This window comes from Podarcis gaigeae (assembly GCF_964106915.1).
Source record: "Podarcis gaigeae genome assembly, chromosome: 7".
NCBI lineage: Eukaryota > Metazoa > Chordata > Lepidosauria > Squamata > Lacertidae > Podarcis > Podarcis gaigeae.
The window spans coordinates 35,435,815-35,454,356 of NC_139683.1; the positions used below are offsets into that span (position 1 = coordinate 35,435,815).

An 18,542-nucleotide genomic window follows, 5' to 3' on the forward strand; every position below is an offset into this window, starting at 1 on the left:
TGCGCTGAAAACAATCGCAGGTCTGGATTAGGAGCTCTGTCAGGATCTGTTAGTAGTCTGGTAAATAAATTACCAGATCAGCAGATGCGCTGCGGAGCCTGAATACAACAGGCGAGAATCAACAAAATCCCGTAAAAAAATACACCCAGAAACTGATTCTTTCTCAGGCCGCCGCTTTCCCCCAGACATCAGGGCGACGATCTGCCTTCTTTCCTTTCTGGAGCAGCTTCTGTGGAATAATAATTATCCTCCTTCGCTCCTCGCGGCCAGCTCTCCCCAGCTTCCTCCCTTCTCTCCTCCAATGGGAAGCCGGACCCAGAGATCCAACTTCCCTGGGGAAGGGAGCGCGCGGGGAGCGGGCGAGGCGGGCGCGCGGGGTCTTTGCCCGTCTCTTCCGCGCTTCCCAAGCGGCTCTTCCAGTCGCTCTCCTTCGACGGTGGGGCGGGGCTGGGATTTTCCCTGGGGCCGCCCCACTGCGCTCGCCTTCCAATCGGAACGCCGTTGTTGCTCGGTTTTTTTCTTTTCCCCGTCGCTGTCCAAACTTCCTGTAACGCTGCGGGAGGGAACCGGGAGCGGGAGTTCCCTGGCGGGAGATGCCTGAAGTTTGCTGGCAGAGAGGGAGGTCTCTGCGGCGGCAAGAGCGACAGAAACACGTCGAAGGAGCCGAGCTCCCCCAAAATGGGCCTCCTCGAGCTGCTGTCCCCTCGCACCTACGGCCTGGCGCTCGCTACTGCTCTGGCGCTCTGGGCGCTCTGTGTTTTCTGCAGGCGGAAAAGGTAAGAAAGGAGGAGAGAGATTGCCTGGCTGCAGTGCCGTCGCTCTGCTGGCTACAGGAGATCGCAGTAGGGTTGTTGAGATCCTGCAGGACTGGAAGACCCGGCAGAGTCAAGGTGAACTTGGATCCCTTTTCAAAGTTGGCTCTGATGCACTAAGTTTAACTTTGCAGAAAACGAAGGGAGAAAGAGAGCGATCGTGCCCCGTAACGATTAGCAGATTTATAGATCCACTTAACGCTGTTATCTTGTTAAACTGGCACCACACACTCATACTCTCTCTTATTTTGAGTTTGCTGCAACGACCGGGGGCGATCTCTCTGGGACGTTTCCTACACGAGAGGCGTCAGGTTTTACCAGGGAGTGTTGTAGGTGGGGACCTGGCAACATGATTTTGGTGGCCCCTCGAGCCACACTGCCCCAGACAAATCCCCAGAGCCACACCGCCGTGGGAGAGTGAATGAGAGCCATTCCAGACGGTTGCTCAATGGGCAAAGGGGGCGTTGGCAACAGGTTTTCTTTAACATATCTGATTTCCCCATGAAAGGGAAAAACTGGGTGGAGTGTGTGCAAATGCATCCTGGCATTTTGATGCCAGCAATGTTGCTGCAACAAAGTTGGTGGATGCATGAGAAGCAACTACTCCAAAATAAGCACCCATCCCCAGGTGAAGCTGTAGTGGGCCTCTTGCTTGTGTGCCCCTCCTCTGGTCTTTTTATTTCAATTCCTTTCCTGATGACTCCTAGCATGGAATTTGCCTTCTTCACATCTGCTGCACACTGGATTGGCCTCTTCATCAGCCTATATGCTGTGACCCCATGATCTTGTTCCTGGTCAGTCACTGCCAGTTCAGATCCGATGTGCATTTGTTTACATTGAATTGCATTTGCCATTTTCGTGTCCATTCACCTGGATTGGAGAGATCCTTTTGGAGCACATTGCAATTCCATTTTTCGTTTAACTTTTTGTTTTAATCATCCTGAACAATTTCATCAACAAACTTGGCTGCCTCACTGCTCACCCTGTTCACCTTGAAATCTACATAATTTATGGACAAGTTATAAAACACAGGTCCTAATACCAATCATTGGATGCCCATGGGAATCCCACAAACAGGGCATCAGTGTTACAGTGCTCTCCCTACTTGTGATTCTCATCAAATGCTATTCAAATGCATACTGTCTCTGAGGTAGAACATAGCTATTGTGGCCACAGATGACCTTATCATTCATATCCCAGTACTTGTCTACCAATACTTGTAGGACACCACTTTCTACCCCTCTCCATTGGGAGAACTGTCTATATGGTTCTATTCTGTGCTTCCTGTTTCTTAACTACTTCCTGATCTACAATAGGACCTCTCCTCATATTCCATGACTGCCAAGGTTACTCAGGATCTTTGATGATACATTTTTCAAAAGCTTTTCAGAAGTTCTAATACACTATGTCAACTGAGTCACACCTAGCTATATGCCTGTTGATATTCTTAAAGCATTCTACAAGATAGTGAGGCAGGACTTGCAGAAGCCATGTTGGCTGTGCTTTGGTAGGCTTGCCATACATTACGAAAATTCTTGACGTGTCCTTTCTTTCGGGTGTAAAAAAAGGTGTCAGGGAGGAATTATCCTGAATTGGCAAAATGTCATGGAAAACCTGACTATATGGCAACACGATGGAAAAAGCAGTTCAAAAAGCTTAGGTTTCCCCCCCAAAAAGCTCAACAATTTCACGGATGTCAGGAATTTTACTTTTTGAAAGTAAAATTGGCAAAGCTTGTTCTTCAGTGTGCTTGGTTATTTTATCTTTAACAATTCATCTATGAGGCCTAGAACATCATTCCTTGTCACCACTTTTTTGTTGCAGTTCCTCAGACTCCCTCTCTGCAAAAGTTAGTTCAGGCACAGCAACCTGACAAATGCTTCTCTGCATTCTCCTTATCCTCCTTTATCACACCTTTGACTCTTTTGTCATCCTAAGGCCCAGCTCCCTTCCCAGCTGATAATCTATTGCTGATGTATTTAAAACATTTTTTTTGCTTGGGCTTTTATGATTTTAGCAATGTGCTCTTCATATTCCTAATTAGCATCCATTATTGCTTGTGTCGTGGGACGCAGGTGGCGCTGTGGGTTAAAGCCTCAGAGCCTAGGACTTGCCGATCGAAAGGTCGGCGGTTCGAATCCCTGCGGCGGGGTGCGCTCCCGCTGCTCAGTCCCAGCGCCTGCCAACCTAGCAGTTCGAAAGCACCTCCGGGTGCAAGTAGATAAATAGGGACCGCTTACCAGCGGGAAGGTAAATGGCGTTCCATGTGCGGCTCTGGCTCGCCAGAGCAGCGATGTCACGCTGGCCACATGACCCGGAAGTGTCTCCGGACAGCGCTGGCCCCTGGCCTCTTAAGTGAGATGGGCGCACAACCCCAGAGTCTGTCAAGACTGGCCCGTATGGGCAGGGGTACCTTTACCTTTACCTTTATTGCTTGTGTCAGGATTCTTGTTCCCTATAACACCTCACCTCCCTGAGAAGCCTTAGGGACCCGGAATGGTTCCTTAGTCCAGGTTCTGCCTGTGTGATCACAGGATCCCTTTTATTATAAGCAGCACTTATAACTTTGCTCTACTTCCCCGGCTTGCCTTTCTCTTGTTTTTCTTGTCTCTCTGGGGCAAAGGTTCTCCTCCTAGCTACTTGTCTCTCCTTTCTTTCGCCTCACCTACCTCCTTGTGTTTTTGCTTCTGCTGCTATCACACGCCCCCATGTCCGCCTGCCAGCCTTTTATCACGCTACTGTGAGTGTGTGAGAGCATTCCCCATGCTATCTTCACAACATGACACTCCCTGTCCCTGGAAGCCTGCCTGCATTTCTTTTGCCAGTGTTAGCTTCTTTTCGTTCCCATTCCATTTTCTAAAGGAAGTCTTGCTTCTGGTAGCGTACTTGACTCTGCTTGTTACCTTCTGTTGTGGGTCTGCAGAGGGGAAAGGATTGGAGCCAGAGTTGTCCCTGCACTCATCCCAGAGTGGGCAAATGAGAATAGGCCATGTCCACATCTCCATGCTACAGAGGTGGCTCTGCTTCTTCCTCTGTGCTCTTGCCCAGAGGATGAGAAAAGATGAGAGGTTTGCTCCTCGCATGAGCAGCTGCTTCTGCCTCCCTCTGGTCAGAGTAGTGGTGGGGATTTGGCCCTGTGGGACCAACCATCTTTGCTGCACCATCCAGAGAGAGGCAGGGCAGGCAGATGTGGTGGATTGTGGTCTCCAGCAGCACCACAGACTGACCCTGCCACAGCCACGGCTCAGAAAGCATGTGAGTGAGAGAAGGCAATGGCTATTCCTGCAGTCCCAACAACTGTTGCTCGCTCTCTTTCTCTACGTGGCCCAGACAGAGAGAGCAAGAAGTGGTGGGACTGCAGGAATAGCTATTGCCTTCTCTCGCTCACATACTTTCTGGGTGGTTGTTGTGGCAGGCTCAATCTTTACCTCTGTACCTCTGAGGGCAAGAAGGGAGGTAGCAGAGGTTGTTTCTTGTAGCCTCCACTTGCCTTGTGCCACTTGCCCTCTCAGCCTGAGCAGGAAGAGCGGGAGAAGGAGGTGTTACTCTTACATGGCAAAGTCTTATTTAATGGCGTGAGTCTGCATCTGATTAAAATGCAATATGTAAACTGAAGTAAAGATGTGCCCAGGGCTTTGAGGGAGTGGGATGGTGCATTGAGGAGTCACATGTTTTGGCCTTTTAGTTTTTTATTATTATTTTGAATCATACCTTTAGGCAGTTTTATGTTTATACTTTCTTTATGGAAGGTTGGCAGAAATCAGAAATTATCAGTTGGTTTTATATGGGATTACAGAGTGGGCCTCTTGGATCTCCTTAGGGTGGGGGCCTTCCAAGATACAATGCCACACCTCACAAAACTCAGTGTTTAGTTGGAAACAGTGGTGGCACCAGAGTAATTGAAAGTGGGTATGGTGAGAGGTGAAACTTTGCTAAAACCTATAAACTAGCCCATTCTTTGGATAATTCTTGTTGTTCCCTCATTATGTGGCTGTTGTACAACACACACACATACACAAATCTGCACTGAAACAAATAAGAGTATGTGCATATTTTCATGTTCACTTGCTTTGGTGTTTTTACCATGCAGTTTTGAAGTGCTTGCATCAGTGGCGTAGCGTGGGGGGTGCAGGGGGGGCCGGCCGCACCGGGCGCAACATCTGGGGTTAGGGCAAATCCATGGGTTAGGGGGCACAAATCCACAGGTTAGGGGGCGCAAATTACTTGCCTTGCCCCGGGTGCTGACAACCCACGCTACGCCACTGGCTTGCATAAAGGCTCACTCCTGTTTATTGGGAGTCCCGGCACACAGGCAAGAGATTAAATGTACCAGTAATGTTTGCCATATGAAGAACAATGTTGTGTAAGTTTGCTTCCAAATAATAACTACCTAACATTATTCTACAGGGAACCATTTCCCTAAACTAAGCTATATTTCTAAAACAAAGGCAGGGATTCTGTGGTGCTTCAGATGTCATTGGACTGTAGCTCCTCTCATCCCTGCTATTAGCTATGATCTCTGGAGCTGGTGACATCCAACAACATTTGGATGACAAGCGTTTCCCCATTCCTGCCCTAGAACACCATTTCCTTCTTTGTGACAAATTATAGGTCTACTAACATCTCTTTGAAACCAAATGAGCCAAAAGTCAAACTCCACTTATATAAAACATCTGCATCTGTATCCATATATGATAGTTTTTCTGCTTTGATCCAGTCTCAGAAAGCATGGAAAGATGTAGCCTTCTGTCTTTTCATTTTTATGCCTTCATTTTTGCCAGAATGCCAAATGTAAATATATCGTTTGTGGCCATTGATAGCCTCTCTGAATTTGTCTACTCCTCTTTTAAGACCGTCCAAGATTGTGGCCATCACTGCCTCTTGTGGTAGCAAATGCCATAGTTTAACTCTGTGCTGTGTGAAGAAGTACTTTTTGACATCACTGATGGTGGCTCTTGAAGAACATCAGAATCCTACCATAGGTAGGAATACTGCAACCCCTCCAACTTTATTCATAGATCTCATTGCCTCAATAGCTTTGGGTATAAAGCTTGGAACCAAAAACATAACACTGTATTTTTGAGATAGTAGAGTTGTGTACCAGCTCAGTGAAAACACCCTTCTGTGTTCTCAACTATGAGCATTTATCCAGCAAATATGTTGTGGATGTTCTGTTTATGGTCTTATTTTTAAAGGGAGATTGCCATGTTTTCTGCTTACTTTTTTTTTGTTCTGCACATGCCAGGGACTCTAATTTTTTTTTTTTTAATCCATCTATGAATATATAATTGTTTCAGGATGTATTAGAGTGAGTTAGATAAACTATTGCCTCATTCTGGTTTAGTGCACACATTTGGAAACCCTGTTTGTATATTTTTGCAGTCTTTGGAGAGTGTCTGGGCTATTGGTATTACTTTTGAGCCAAGAACGCTTCTGCCATTTTTACCTTTCAAATTGTGTCTTTTAATATCTTCAGAGGCTCAAATGGCCCATTTAGAGGAAGGATGTGAATGGCAAATGACTAATTCTATACCTAAAAGGATGTTAGACGTTTTTAATTGAAAGGAAAATAGCAAGAAGGTTTTACTAGGTTATAAAATGTTAACGGCAGAAGAGAGTGTAGCACTGAAAACACTCTATTTTCGTTGCCATGCCATAGTAATGTACACTACTTATTGCCTTTTTCATGATCATTCTCATTCAGTAGCTTATTGCTTTTCATGCTAGGTCGTTTATGCTCGAGAGATTAGATTTTGGTAGGAACAGCCACCTAGAGAAGGGGCCTCCAACATTTTTCAGCCAAAGGGCACAGCTGGAATTTTGAGAGAGGGCACCACCACCTCTGGTTCTTCCCTCCCCAGCCAGACAGTGTATATGCATATGTTCACACAAAAATGATTTAAGTATTTTATGAAGCATGGGGAGAAGTGAGATCCAGGAGAAATAAAATGGATCCTCTTGAATTTGCATGATTTTAAACAGAGCCATCCCCTACCCAAAAGAATACCATCAAATTAAACTATACATTAGTAGATTGCACAGTAAAAATCGCAGAACTTGCCAGCACCACTAAAATACTAAGAAAAGGCATACATTCATGATTTTTACACAAAATGGCAAGAAAACCATACACAAAAAGCCACAGAACACATTTGTGGGTCAAGAGGTGACCTGATGATCCATAAGAACCCATGTTTTTGCTGCATGGCAACACTGAAGAGTACCAAATCAGTAATTTTTAAATGTTTGCTCAAAGTTAGTTGGGCTATGTATGTGTGTGCTTGTGTGTGAAAACTACACAACTTACAGATGATTCATTTAACAGAATCCAGTTTGTGTGCGTACATACACATGCAAATCTCTCTCACGTAGCATCTCACTTTCTTCCCTTTGCCACACCCAGACTCTCATTACTCCCTCCCATCAGATGTCAAGGAAATAAAAAACTATCTGACTTTTAGAAGACATCTGAAGGCAGCCCTGTTTAGGGAAGTTTTTGATGTTTAATGTTTTGTTGTATTTTTAATATTTTTTTGGAAGCCACCCAGAGTGGTGTGAGAAACCCAGCCAGATGGGCGGGGTATTAATAATAATAATAATAATAATAATAATAATAATAATAATAATAATTATTATTATTATTATTATTATTATTATTATTATTATTATTATTATTATTATTATTTTCTCCAAGATCACTCTCTTTTCCTTCCTACTCCACCCTGCCTCCTTTTCCTGGTCACTCTTCCCTCTGTTCAACTGGTCTGACCCTTAAAAACACTTAGACTGAAAAAGGAAGTGAGATTGAGTGGCATTCTTTCAACTTTCTCCTTCAGCTTTATACACATTCCAAGGAAGAAAAAAGGAGGTAGTGAGGGGAATGTTCAGAGACTTTGCTGGCAGTAGGGGAAGTCCTCAAGGCCATCATAGTGTCCATGGATATGGTGCTGGCAACCCTTAGAGGCACACTGCTAGAGGCACTGCTAGGGACCAATGAGAATTGGAGTCCTACAAATGGAAAGCAACACGTTGACTATCCACATAGGTCCATCCAACCATCATTTTTTTCCTTGCTAAGAATATAAGAAGAGCCATGTCAGATCAGGCCCAAGACCCATCTAATCTAGCATCCACTTCTCACAGTGCCCAACCAGATTCCTGTAGGAAGCCCACAAATTCTTCATCTGCTTTGATAGACAATGGGTTGCCAACCTGTTTGGACTAGCTCATTTTAAATTTCAGAAGAAGGTTGGGGTAGCCAGTAAATGAAAATGGGTGCCATGAAGGGGGCAGAACCATGGGGAGCATAAAAAAGGTAAAGGGACCCCAGACCATTAGGTCCAGTCGTGGCCGACTCTGAGGTTGTGGCGCTCATCTCGCTTTATTGGCCGAAGGAGCCGGCATACAGCTTCCGGGTCATGTGGCCAGCATGACTAAGCTGCTTCTGGCAAACCAGAGCTGCACACAGAAATGAAGTTTATGCATTCTCTATTATCTTGAAGACTGAAATATCCATACCCTGCCTTTCTATCACAAACCTATCCCTTGTGGCTCACAATATTTAGCAAGACAAAATGCTAAAATGGTATATTTTATGCTATACATTATGTGTTATTTTCACTGGATTGAAGGGTAGTGTATCAATGTTTTAACAAATAAACACAAGGTAATATTTAACCCAGCTTCTCCAGTCACAGAATATAACCTGAGATAGTGGTTGACATAAACTAAATCTTGGGTCACTGCTTTTTAGAACCCCAAGCTGAAACCTCCATTGCTTTTTCTTTTCCTCCTAAGGAACATGTACCAATCCATAGATAACTATGGTGATAGGAGAAAGAAGCTTTAAATAGTGATTAAAATGTCTGTTATATTTAGTGGTGACACCTCATAAGGTGCCACAGATTTGCTTTTGTTTTATTTTGAAATAACCCAACATTCTCCCTGCAAGAAGAGCTTTTGGGCCTATGACTGTGTAGCTTTATTTGCTCCTGTATAGGTATAACATTTATTTTTATTTCCCTGTATATTTAAATCAAGTTCTTTACTCGTTAGTGTGCCATGCCATATGGTACAGAGCTGTATGCCAGTTGATAAAAATATTCTGGGAACATAGGAAACTAGCAGTCGGTTCAAGAAGGGTGATGCCCCTTGACCAAATGCTTGTGGGCTTTTTGCATTATTTTTAGCACTTGTGTGCATTTTGGAGCAGCAAAGGTTTGTCCCAGAGGACATCCTGTGTCTCATGATTTCCTTAAACACATTCCTTTAATATTTCTTCCTCCCTAAAAATGCAAAGTAAATGCATTTACAAGCCATATTATAATTACATTTCTTTGCAAAGGAAAATAATAATCTCTGTCTTGATGTATCCTGTGTGCTCTACTAGTTTTGTCATTATTCTGTAATTACTCATTTTTGTCAGTGGTGCATTTTTATTCCAAAACAAGGTACAAGTTGTGACAAAGAAAATAATTAGCCTGTTCTTCCCAATCTCTGGTCCCAGGGGAGAGAGGGGAAACCCACAAAGTGTCAATCAGTGAGGTGCCTCAAAATTTCCTTCTTGTCTCAGACGCATTAGGCCCAGACCCACAAACTACAGGGATGGTTTATGATCTGATGAAGTTACAGAGCCTGACACTGAGTCTACTAGGCTTCCCATATATTTTTGAGGCTAATCAGGGGAAGCCATGCTTGCATACAGATGTTGCCAAATTGTCCATGGCCACTTCTCATGCTTCACAAAGTTGTTTGGTTGAAGAGCCCTTGTTATTTCCCGCAGCTAGCATGATAGGTAGGCTGTACGTTCTTACTTTCCTGTGAAATTAAAACAAGCCAGTGAGGTATAGTGGTTAGTCAAAATAGGACCAGGGAAATCTAGCTTTCAATCCCCAGTCAGCCATGAAGTTCACTGGTTGGCTTAGTCTGAAAGCCTGCATTTGGCCCAAATGTACATCATGGGGCACTTCGGCTGCTCTCTGAGCTTCTTGTAGGGTAAGGTTTGGTACAAATAATTTTATAATTATTTTAAGACTTTCATTTGTATTTTTATATTTATTTAGATATGGATGCACGTAGAAATACTCAAGTTCATGTTGCCCTCTATGTTGAAAGTCTGACATGAGTTAAATAAAAACCTATTGATGCTAGTACAGTCTTCTGAACACTGCTGATACTGGTGATGGCAGAAATATATATAATAATAATTTTGACTCTGCTCTCTGGAAGGTGTGTGCCCTGTTCATTCTCTTCAGTATTTAATGGCCTCCATAATATTTTCATTCAACCCATGAACCCATCAGCAATTTGTTTTTACAGGTTAATATACTTACAAATGATTTTCTAATAGAATATCCTCATCAGAGGGCAGATTTATTAACACTCCTCCTCCTCTTTTGATTGTCTTTTTTAATCCCAGCTCCATGTATAATTTACTTCTTCCTTGGTTAGTGCTTAGTCTGAAGAAGGCTGTCTTGCTGAAATACTTGAGCTTAGACAAATTTGTCTTATTCTCCTGGGCAAGATATGTTGGCTCTAAGCACCAATTCTTTCTGAGGTGAACATTAATTTTAATTGAAATCTTAGTGAGGTTAAAACAGAAGTGAATGGGTTAAGAGCAAGAGCCAGGTTCAATACGAGTTTCAACAAGAAATTGTCTTCGGTGAATTCCCTCACACTGAGGACCATCTCTGAGAGCCTTCTGGCGGTTCCCTCACTGAGAGAAGCAAAGCTATAGGGAACCAGGCAGAAGGCCTTCTCGGTAGTGGCACCCACCCTGTGGAACGCCCTCCCATCAGATGTCAGAGATAAACAACTACCTGACATTCAGAAGACATCTGAAAGCAGCCCTGTTCAGGGAAGTTTTTAATGTGTGACATTTTAATGTATTTTTAATCTTTGTTGGAAGCTGCCCAGAGTGGCTGGGGAAACTCAGCCAGATGGGCGGGGTACAAATAAATCATCATCATCATCATAAGTGCCTATGCAGGATAAGATTCTCTTTGAATGGGTTTTAAAACTAGTTGCAGCCATACTGTAAGTGGGTATTCTTCCTTGGGACCAGATCGGTGAGTGTGTGGAACCAATCTTTTTCTCTATGCTTCAAGTCAGAGCTTTCCAAACTGTGTGTCATGACATATTTAGTGTGTCGGCTGCAGTGTGTAAGTGTGTTGCGCAAATGCTCCTTATGCTCCTCCTGGGGCTGGAAAGGGGTAGGTTTAACCTCTGGTTTGTGGGTAAAACTGAATTACTGCGTTGCGAAATGGTGCATGTCTAACAAGTGTGTCACCAACATGAAAAGCTTGGAAAGCTCTGCTTTAAGTGCTCGATATTGTGTTTGTTCTCTAATCTGCCTTGAGCAGGGGAAATATATTTTAAGGCAGTACAGTGGTACCTCGGGTTACATATGCTTCAGGTTACAGACTCTGCTAACCCAGAAATAGTACCTCGGGTTAAGAACTTTGCTTCAGGATGAGAACAGAAATCGTGCTCCAGCGGTGCGGCAGCAGCAGGAGGCCCCATTAGCTAATGTGGTGCTTCAGGTTAAGAACAATTTCAGGTTAAGAACAGACCTCCGGAACGAATTAAATACTTAACCTGAGGTACCACTGTATATAAATAAATGCCACTAACAACAATAATAAGGCTGGTCCTGTAACTCTGTCCCTAAACCTTTCTAGCTCATTCATGGTGATGTTTTAGAAGAGCTGGGAACATGGCTGTAGCTCAGTGTCAGAATATCTGCTTGGCATGCAGAAGATGACTGCTGCCAGTCAGTGGAGACAATACTAAGCTAACTAGACCAAGTATAAAGCAATTCCCTGTGTTCACTTTCTGTCATTCCTAAACAGAACTAGAAAAGACGCTGAATCTGAAATACTGGAAAACCACTGCCAATCGGTGTAGAGATTACTGAGCTAGAGAGACCAATGGTCTGGATTAGTAGAAGACAATTTCCTATTTCAAATCAGACAGCAATTGCTTGGACAAGACCTGTGAAACTGGTTCCGCCATGATGGTGCCAGGCTTTCAAACATTACTACAACACTGAGGTAATAAAAGAACAGGCTCCAACAGGAGAAGGAAGAAGATTCCCTGTTACTGCTATCTAGTGAATTTTCCTTTATGTGCACTCTGGATAATTTATCCATATGTATTACAATTTAATTTGTATAGAAATGCTGCACGTTTTCTGGTGTATAAAAAACAGTTATTGCAAAGGAAGCATAGTGTGTGCTGATCTAGTGAGCATGGCTGTCTGGTTTTGCTTAAAGTACAAAATGAGAAGGGGAAAAACATAGACAACATATTAACACATTTTAAATCATCTTGGAGTACGAACCCTGGGTGGTAGTTTTGGGAGATTTAAACCACAGAGCCTCTTGGGCTTGCCGATCAGAAGGTTGGCTGTTCGAATCCCCATGATGGAGTGAGCTCCCATTGCTCGGTCCCTGCTCCTGCCAACCTAGCAGTTCGAAAGCACATCAAAGTGCAAGTAGATAAATAGGTACCGCTCCAGCGGGAAAGTAAAAAGCATTTCTGTGCGCTGCTCTGGTTCTCCAGAAAGTGGCTTAGTCATGCTGGCCACATGACCCGGAAGCTGTAGGCCAGCTACTTCGGCCAGTAAAGCGAGATGAACGCCGCAACCCCAGAGTCGTCCGCGACTGGACCTAACGGTCAGGGGTATTTGCAAAACCAATTTGGTGTTTTGCAACTTTCCGACTAGTTGCAGGACCTTAGCCAGACCTAGCAGAGTACATGCAGTATCCACGGAAGCAATTGGCAACTTGGCTGAAGACAGAATAGACGAAGCAGGAAACATGAACTTGTAGTTAGGTTACAGATAGGTAGCCGTGTTGGTCTGCCATAGTCAAAACAAAAAAAAGAAGTGTGCATGCACACGAAAGCTCATACCAAGAACTGACTTAGTTGGTCTTTAAGGTGCTACTGGAAGGAATTTTTTTTGTTTTGTAGTTAGGTGTTTATTATATACAGTGGACTATTTAAAGGAACAGAACACGGATCTTATGCTAGCTCTCTCTGACACGACTCACAACTCTTACACTGACACACTGTACCACTGAACTCAGAACTCTCAGTTAGTAGGCCATTATCATTCCCTTGAGAGAGCTTGACCAATCAGGGAACAGTCTCCATGTCTCTGTTATCTCCAGGCAGACTTACTCCTTCAAATTGCCTTCTAGCTGTCTGCCAAACCTTAATTGACTGTGTGAGTAGCTGCACATACACAGTTTCCCAACAAGGGGTCCTTCTACCCTTTACCTTTACCTTTAGGTAGAATCACACCTGGCACCCATGACAAGTCCTTTGCTGTCTTGAATCCAGGGTGTGTATGCACCATACATTTAAAGTGTGTGTGTGCGCGCACACACACACACATCCAGTTTTGGGAACCATAATTGATAGGAGCTTAAGTTACACATAGGGGAGGGGGACTACGCTGGGGACTACCCCCCAGTGAACTTGGCATTATTGGTGCCGTACATATATTGAAAATAATGAAAACAATAAACCTTTGCTTCTCTGCTCCAAACTACTTCTGATATGCTTTCAGGCTTTTCAGAACCTTCTCCTTTTACTTCTGGTTTAAGTCATGCTTCCAGCACAAAAAGCAAATGCCAAGTCGCTTGGCATACTCTGGAGGAGAGGTTTGCAAGGCAATCAGCTGCATTGCCCATATAATATTTTGGTGGCTTCTTTTCACAAAGATACAATTGTACTAGGCCTCCTCTGAGGCATGCAGAAACAAGGCTCAAAGTGCACGTGGTTGGATTATGTTGTGCACTCAGCACAGCCAAGAAGTCATTGTGAAAGGTTTTCCCCCTTTATTTCTGTCCTTGGATCCCCACACATTCATAAGATCTGATCTTGCAGTTAATTATATCTTGGATTTGTGGGACTTTAAAAGAGCATAATGATGAACCAGCTTCTGCCTCTGGGGAACATGTTTCCATATATCTGAAGTTTTACTGTAATTACTTTTGATATTCCAGCTCATGACAATAGCAAAGGTGCCTTCTCCTTTATGTCCTCTTCTTGATCCAATAAGATATTTAATTTTAGTAGATCATTTGGGTTCTCAGCATTGGCATTAGATAGCCATGGACATCAGCCCAACACATTTCTCTTGGGGTTGCTATTTAAAGCTATTATCTAGAAAATATCTCTCTCTGAAGGCTGGAAAGGGCAATTTTCCCCACATGGTAGATTCAAATATTTGCCATTATCTGCATCTTACTTGCTACTCCTTCCCAGATTATTTACAATTCTGTGGCATAACACTGGTTATTAAATGCATGGTGATAATTTTAGAAAAGAAGCTACATGAATTTAAATCTGATTTCCACACTGAAGTAAATCTGTTCAAATTATGTTCATTTGGGGGCTTTAAGAAATTGAATTTAAAAGTGTTTTCTGGCTTCAGATGTCTTTAATTTATTCCTCATAACAAAAATGGAAGGCTAGCTTATAGTGTGTCCTTGCATGTACATACATAAACACACATATAGACCCAGTTCAGATGTAATTTTATGATTTGCTCAAGCAAATCTCTCTTCTCATGCCCAGGATTGCAAACCAGGTTTGCAAGGAGCAGACAAACTACAGTTGGCTGGTCTAGATGTCGTGGGAAGTTATGGTTTAACAAACCATGGTTTAACAAACCATGGTTTAACAAACCAAGTCTCCCATGGGTGTATGAAGGAAGGAAGAGAACAGGGAACAAGAATGAACAGTTTTATTTAAATGTAATTGATGAAACATTTGCATTTTGGAGGTTAAATAAATCAGCTAAAGTATTTAATTATTTAATAGTCCTAGTATGAATTCAAGGACATTTCTAGCAGATCTTTCCTCAGAATCAGGAGGCTGATGGAAAGCCCAGCATGGGCCATCTAACCAAGTATGGAGTTGGACTTGGGACTTATGATGGAGCCTGGACATGGCAGTTAGAGAAAGATATTGAAGGTCCAAGGCTGGAACTGAAGGAAAAGAGCAGTCTTCAAAGTTGAAAAGGCAAGAGCCAGGCCAAGAGATTTGAGATGAGACCAGGGTATTCATTCAAGATCAATTATAAGCCTCAAGCAGAAAGTTCAGAAGAAGAAAACAGAACTTGAATTAGAAGAAGCATTGGTTGTGAGGCAGACAGAGGTAAGTCTTTCTGTCTCTTTCCCCCATAGTGTTTTGATGATCAGCAGAAATTTCAAGAAAGATTAGCCAATCCAAGACAAGAGTAGGAGCAACACCTATGGTTGTTCTTGGAAGCAAAGCCAAAAATGGTAGAGGCCCATGCTGGTTTGGCTGCTATGCAACCAAGGAAAAGGGAAGGGGAATCAGTGGGTCCTTAGATTGGCCCTATACTGATTTGGTGCCTGGCAAAATGCAGGAACCTCATAACCTCAACCTTCCTTCCAACCTTGAAGCTGGGGAGGGAAAACAGGAAGCTGCCTTATACAGAATTGGACCATTGGTCCATCATGCCCAGTATTGTCTACACTGGCTGGTCGTGACTTTCCAGGATTACAAACATGGAGCTGTCAGAGATTAAATCTGGGACTGTCTGCATGCAATGTGGATGCCCTATTGAGCTATGGCCCTTTCCCTAAAAGGCTGGGGATTATATAAGAAATGTCAGCCTGACACAAGTCACACTTGCAGCTCCAGGCTTGGGAGGAATCCCATGGGTTATCAAGGGGCACATGGTCCTGACAAATAAAAAAGTGAAAGGTTGCACAGGAGCAACATAGAGTGCCAGGAACTCTACGAAACTTGCTGTGTTAGGTCAAGCGAGTCTCTGCTCAGGTTAAGGATTTCTATATTGGAGTGTTTAGAGTAGCAATAAGCAGCAAGGTGCCTGGGAGTTCTGAAGGGCAAGTAGAGCAGACAGATGATCTTGGTACTTGAGACAGTAAAAAAATAAATTGGGGGGGGGCGGAGTCTGGAAAACACGATTAGAAAAATAGTTATTCTCTTGTGCACACATTGTTCCATTCACTTAAATTGTGTTTCTGGTTGGTATCCAAGGTTGCATTTCCTGGACAGTAAAAGTCCTCTTTGTATCATATGGTAGAAGAAGCTCCAAGCCCATGGAATCTTTTTGGGTAGAATGTGAGAATGGGTCAGGAGAACAATGTAACCATCTAGGAAACACCATTACCATTGTATTTCTGTGTAGCAAGTTTTTTGCACTTATGTGAGATGTGTAAAAGTTTCAGCTGAAAGGATGGAAACTGTTTCAGGCAATCTTGTTTTCTCATTCAAGTTTGCAAAAACAAAACAAACCCCCCTGAAAAACTCACTCACAAACAAATCTCTAACACAGCTATGTTTGTGGATTCCCCTAAGGATAAAAAGTCACACAGTGAATATCTTGCAAACATAATTGCTTTTTGATTTGTAACAGCCGCTGCAAACAAAAGGATATTTTACATTACAAATTCTGGGCAGGCAGTCAGATTTTGAACTTTGGAACAACACAGTCTCTCTAACCACTTTCCCCAGAGGACTGTTATAGCAACAGTTGCTTTTAAAGCATATAGCAACTTGCGCAAGTGAGGAATTTTGAGGGGTTTCATCCAACTACTTGGAGAAATTGTATTGGCCAGGAGTTTAAATCTTCTCCAAGAAATTGACCCCCATGCCACCTGCAAATCCAAACCTACACTACATGGCACGGAGACCTGCTGAAGAAGACATGGAAACAATAGAATGATGGTGAGTCTCAAATTGACTTTTGCTGGAAGAGAGCATTGCATCCCAGCTGGCTATATGTGCTGCAGCAATTAATGGTGAACAGTACAGAGAATCTTGATAGTTCATTTATAGCATGTCTCTTATCTAGACCTCCCACAAACACCATGGTCTTGGTGAAAATCAGACAAATGCTAGATGCTTTTAAACTGTGTACATAAAATGCTTTAGTTTATTAAGACCACACCATCCCCTTCAAGTGGCCACCTGTGTTTCCAATTGGCAGGGTAATTCATAAAACTTTCAGAATGTTTTTTTGTTTAAAGATGTGCTCTCTGATACTCCGTTTGAATCTGAAACATTTAGTTATTGCTTTGAAAACTTTCAATATCCTTTCCTCAATTGCGGCTAGAACTAGTGTGATGATGGGTGCAGGAACTGCTGGACCAGTCTGCAGCTGCCCAATGTGATGGATCACTGAATTGCAGCTGGCAACTTGAAGAACTTACTGGGTTCACTCTCCCCATCCACCCAGTCTGGCCAATTGATTCTTCTGGGCAGGACAGAGTATATATGGGGCTTCATGTTCTGCCTGAGCTTTGCTTAAGCAGCTCATTGAGCTCTCATATGTTCTTGCATCCTTGCTTATTCCTTAGTCAGATTTTTGATGCTGGACCCTGCTTTGTGGTTTGTCCTTGACTTTCATTGACTCGGCAATGATTTCCCCTTGGCTCACCTGGGACTGCTGCCCATAAGGTAAAGGTAAAGGGACCCAGGTCCAGTCGTGGCCGACTCTGGGGTTGTGGCGCTCATCTCGCTTTATTGGCCGACGGAGCCGGCGTACAGCTTCTGGGTCATGTGGCCAGCATGACTAAGCTGCTTCTGGTGAACCAGATTGCCCCATAATGTTTAGCAATTGTAGTGTGTGATATGACGTCATCACACTGTCTGTTTCCCTGCCTCCTTCCCCCTATACAGTAGCCAGTGATGTGGAGCAAGAACCCGGATGTTGCACATTTCCCTTACTAAGCTAGATTGGAGTTGGACAGAGACAGGGGAAACAACCTGCAGCTACCATTTCCTGCAGCACCCCCACAGTGGTGTTGTGTTCAATTGCACCCTGTGTTTCCTACCTTGTCTTCTCTTACTTACAGCCTTGGTGCAAGTAAAAGATTTTGTATCTCTCCCTCTGTTGTCCTCCCTGGCGCAATACTGGGACAGCTTCCTTCTGTCTGTTTGTATCGCTGTGTCTTGGGTCACCTCCAGGTTGTTTGTATTTTGCAGGAGGGATTCAAGCAGATATCAGAAACTTAAGTTTCTGAAATTAAAGTGCATTAAAGCACTTAGTTACTTTAATGTAACAAATCTACTTAAAAGCAACAAACAAGCCAGACCTTTTGTGGTTAGGAGAGTGCTGGCAAAATGCACTGGAAAGTGCATAATGGGAAGACATATAAGCACTGCACAAGCAAATTGGGATGGATGCTTCTTGTTGTTCATTGTTTTGTTAAATAGCATACGACCCTTCATTTGAAAATCTCGAGGCTGTTCACAATATAAAAATACAAGATAAAATACATAATAAAACAAAACCAAAGCAAAACAATAACCCCTCTCCCACAAATACATTTAAAATGATACAGGACATTAATCAGCCAAAGGTCTGGTTGAAGAGGAATATTTTTCCTGCTCCCTAAACGTGTATAATGAAGCCACTAGACGGGCCACACTCCAGACCTCTTGGGAAGGAGGCACACAAAGAAGGGCCTCAGAAGATGATAGCAGGGTCTGGGTTGGTTCATATGGGGAGAGGCAGTCGAGGTATTGTGGTTCTGAGCTACTTAAGTCAGTATAGGTCAAAACTAGCACCTTGAATTGGGCCTGGAAACTAATTGGCAGCCAGTGCACCTCACCTTCCCAAGATATCCCTTGTTCTTTGTTGTCAGTAGCTAACCTCTCTTCCCATTCCTTCCTTGTTCACCCACTGCAGGGATATGGCCCTCCAGATGTTGTTGTACTCCC

General features: G+C 43.4%; 1 protein-coding gene across 1 annotated transcript in view; it reads left to right on the forward strand.

Annotated features, from left to right (window-relative positions):
- Positions 1–511: 511 nt before the first annotated feature.
- Positions 512–18,542, forward strand: part of CYP7B1 (cytochrome P450 family 7 subfamily B member 1) — a 98,201-nt gene continuing 80,170 nt past the window's right edge. Inside the window, exon 1 of the mRNA XM_083747861.1 lies at positions 512–776. Coding sequence (XP_083603987.1) covers positions 679–776 — 98 coding nt within the window. The 5' untranslated portion in view covers positions 512–678. The remainder of the gene's footprint in view (positions 777–18,542) is intronic.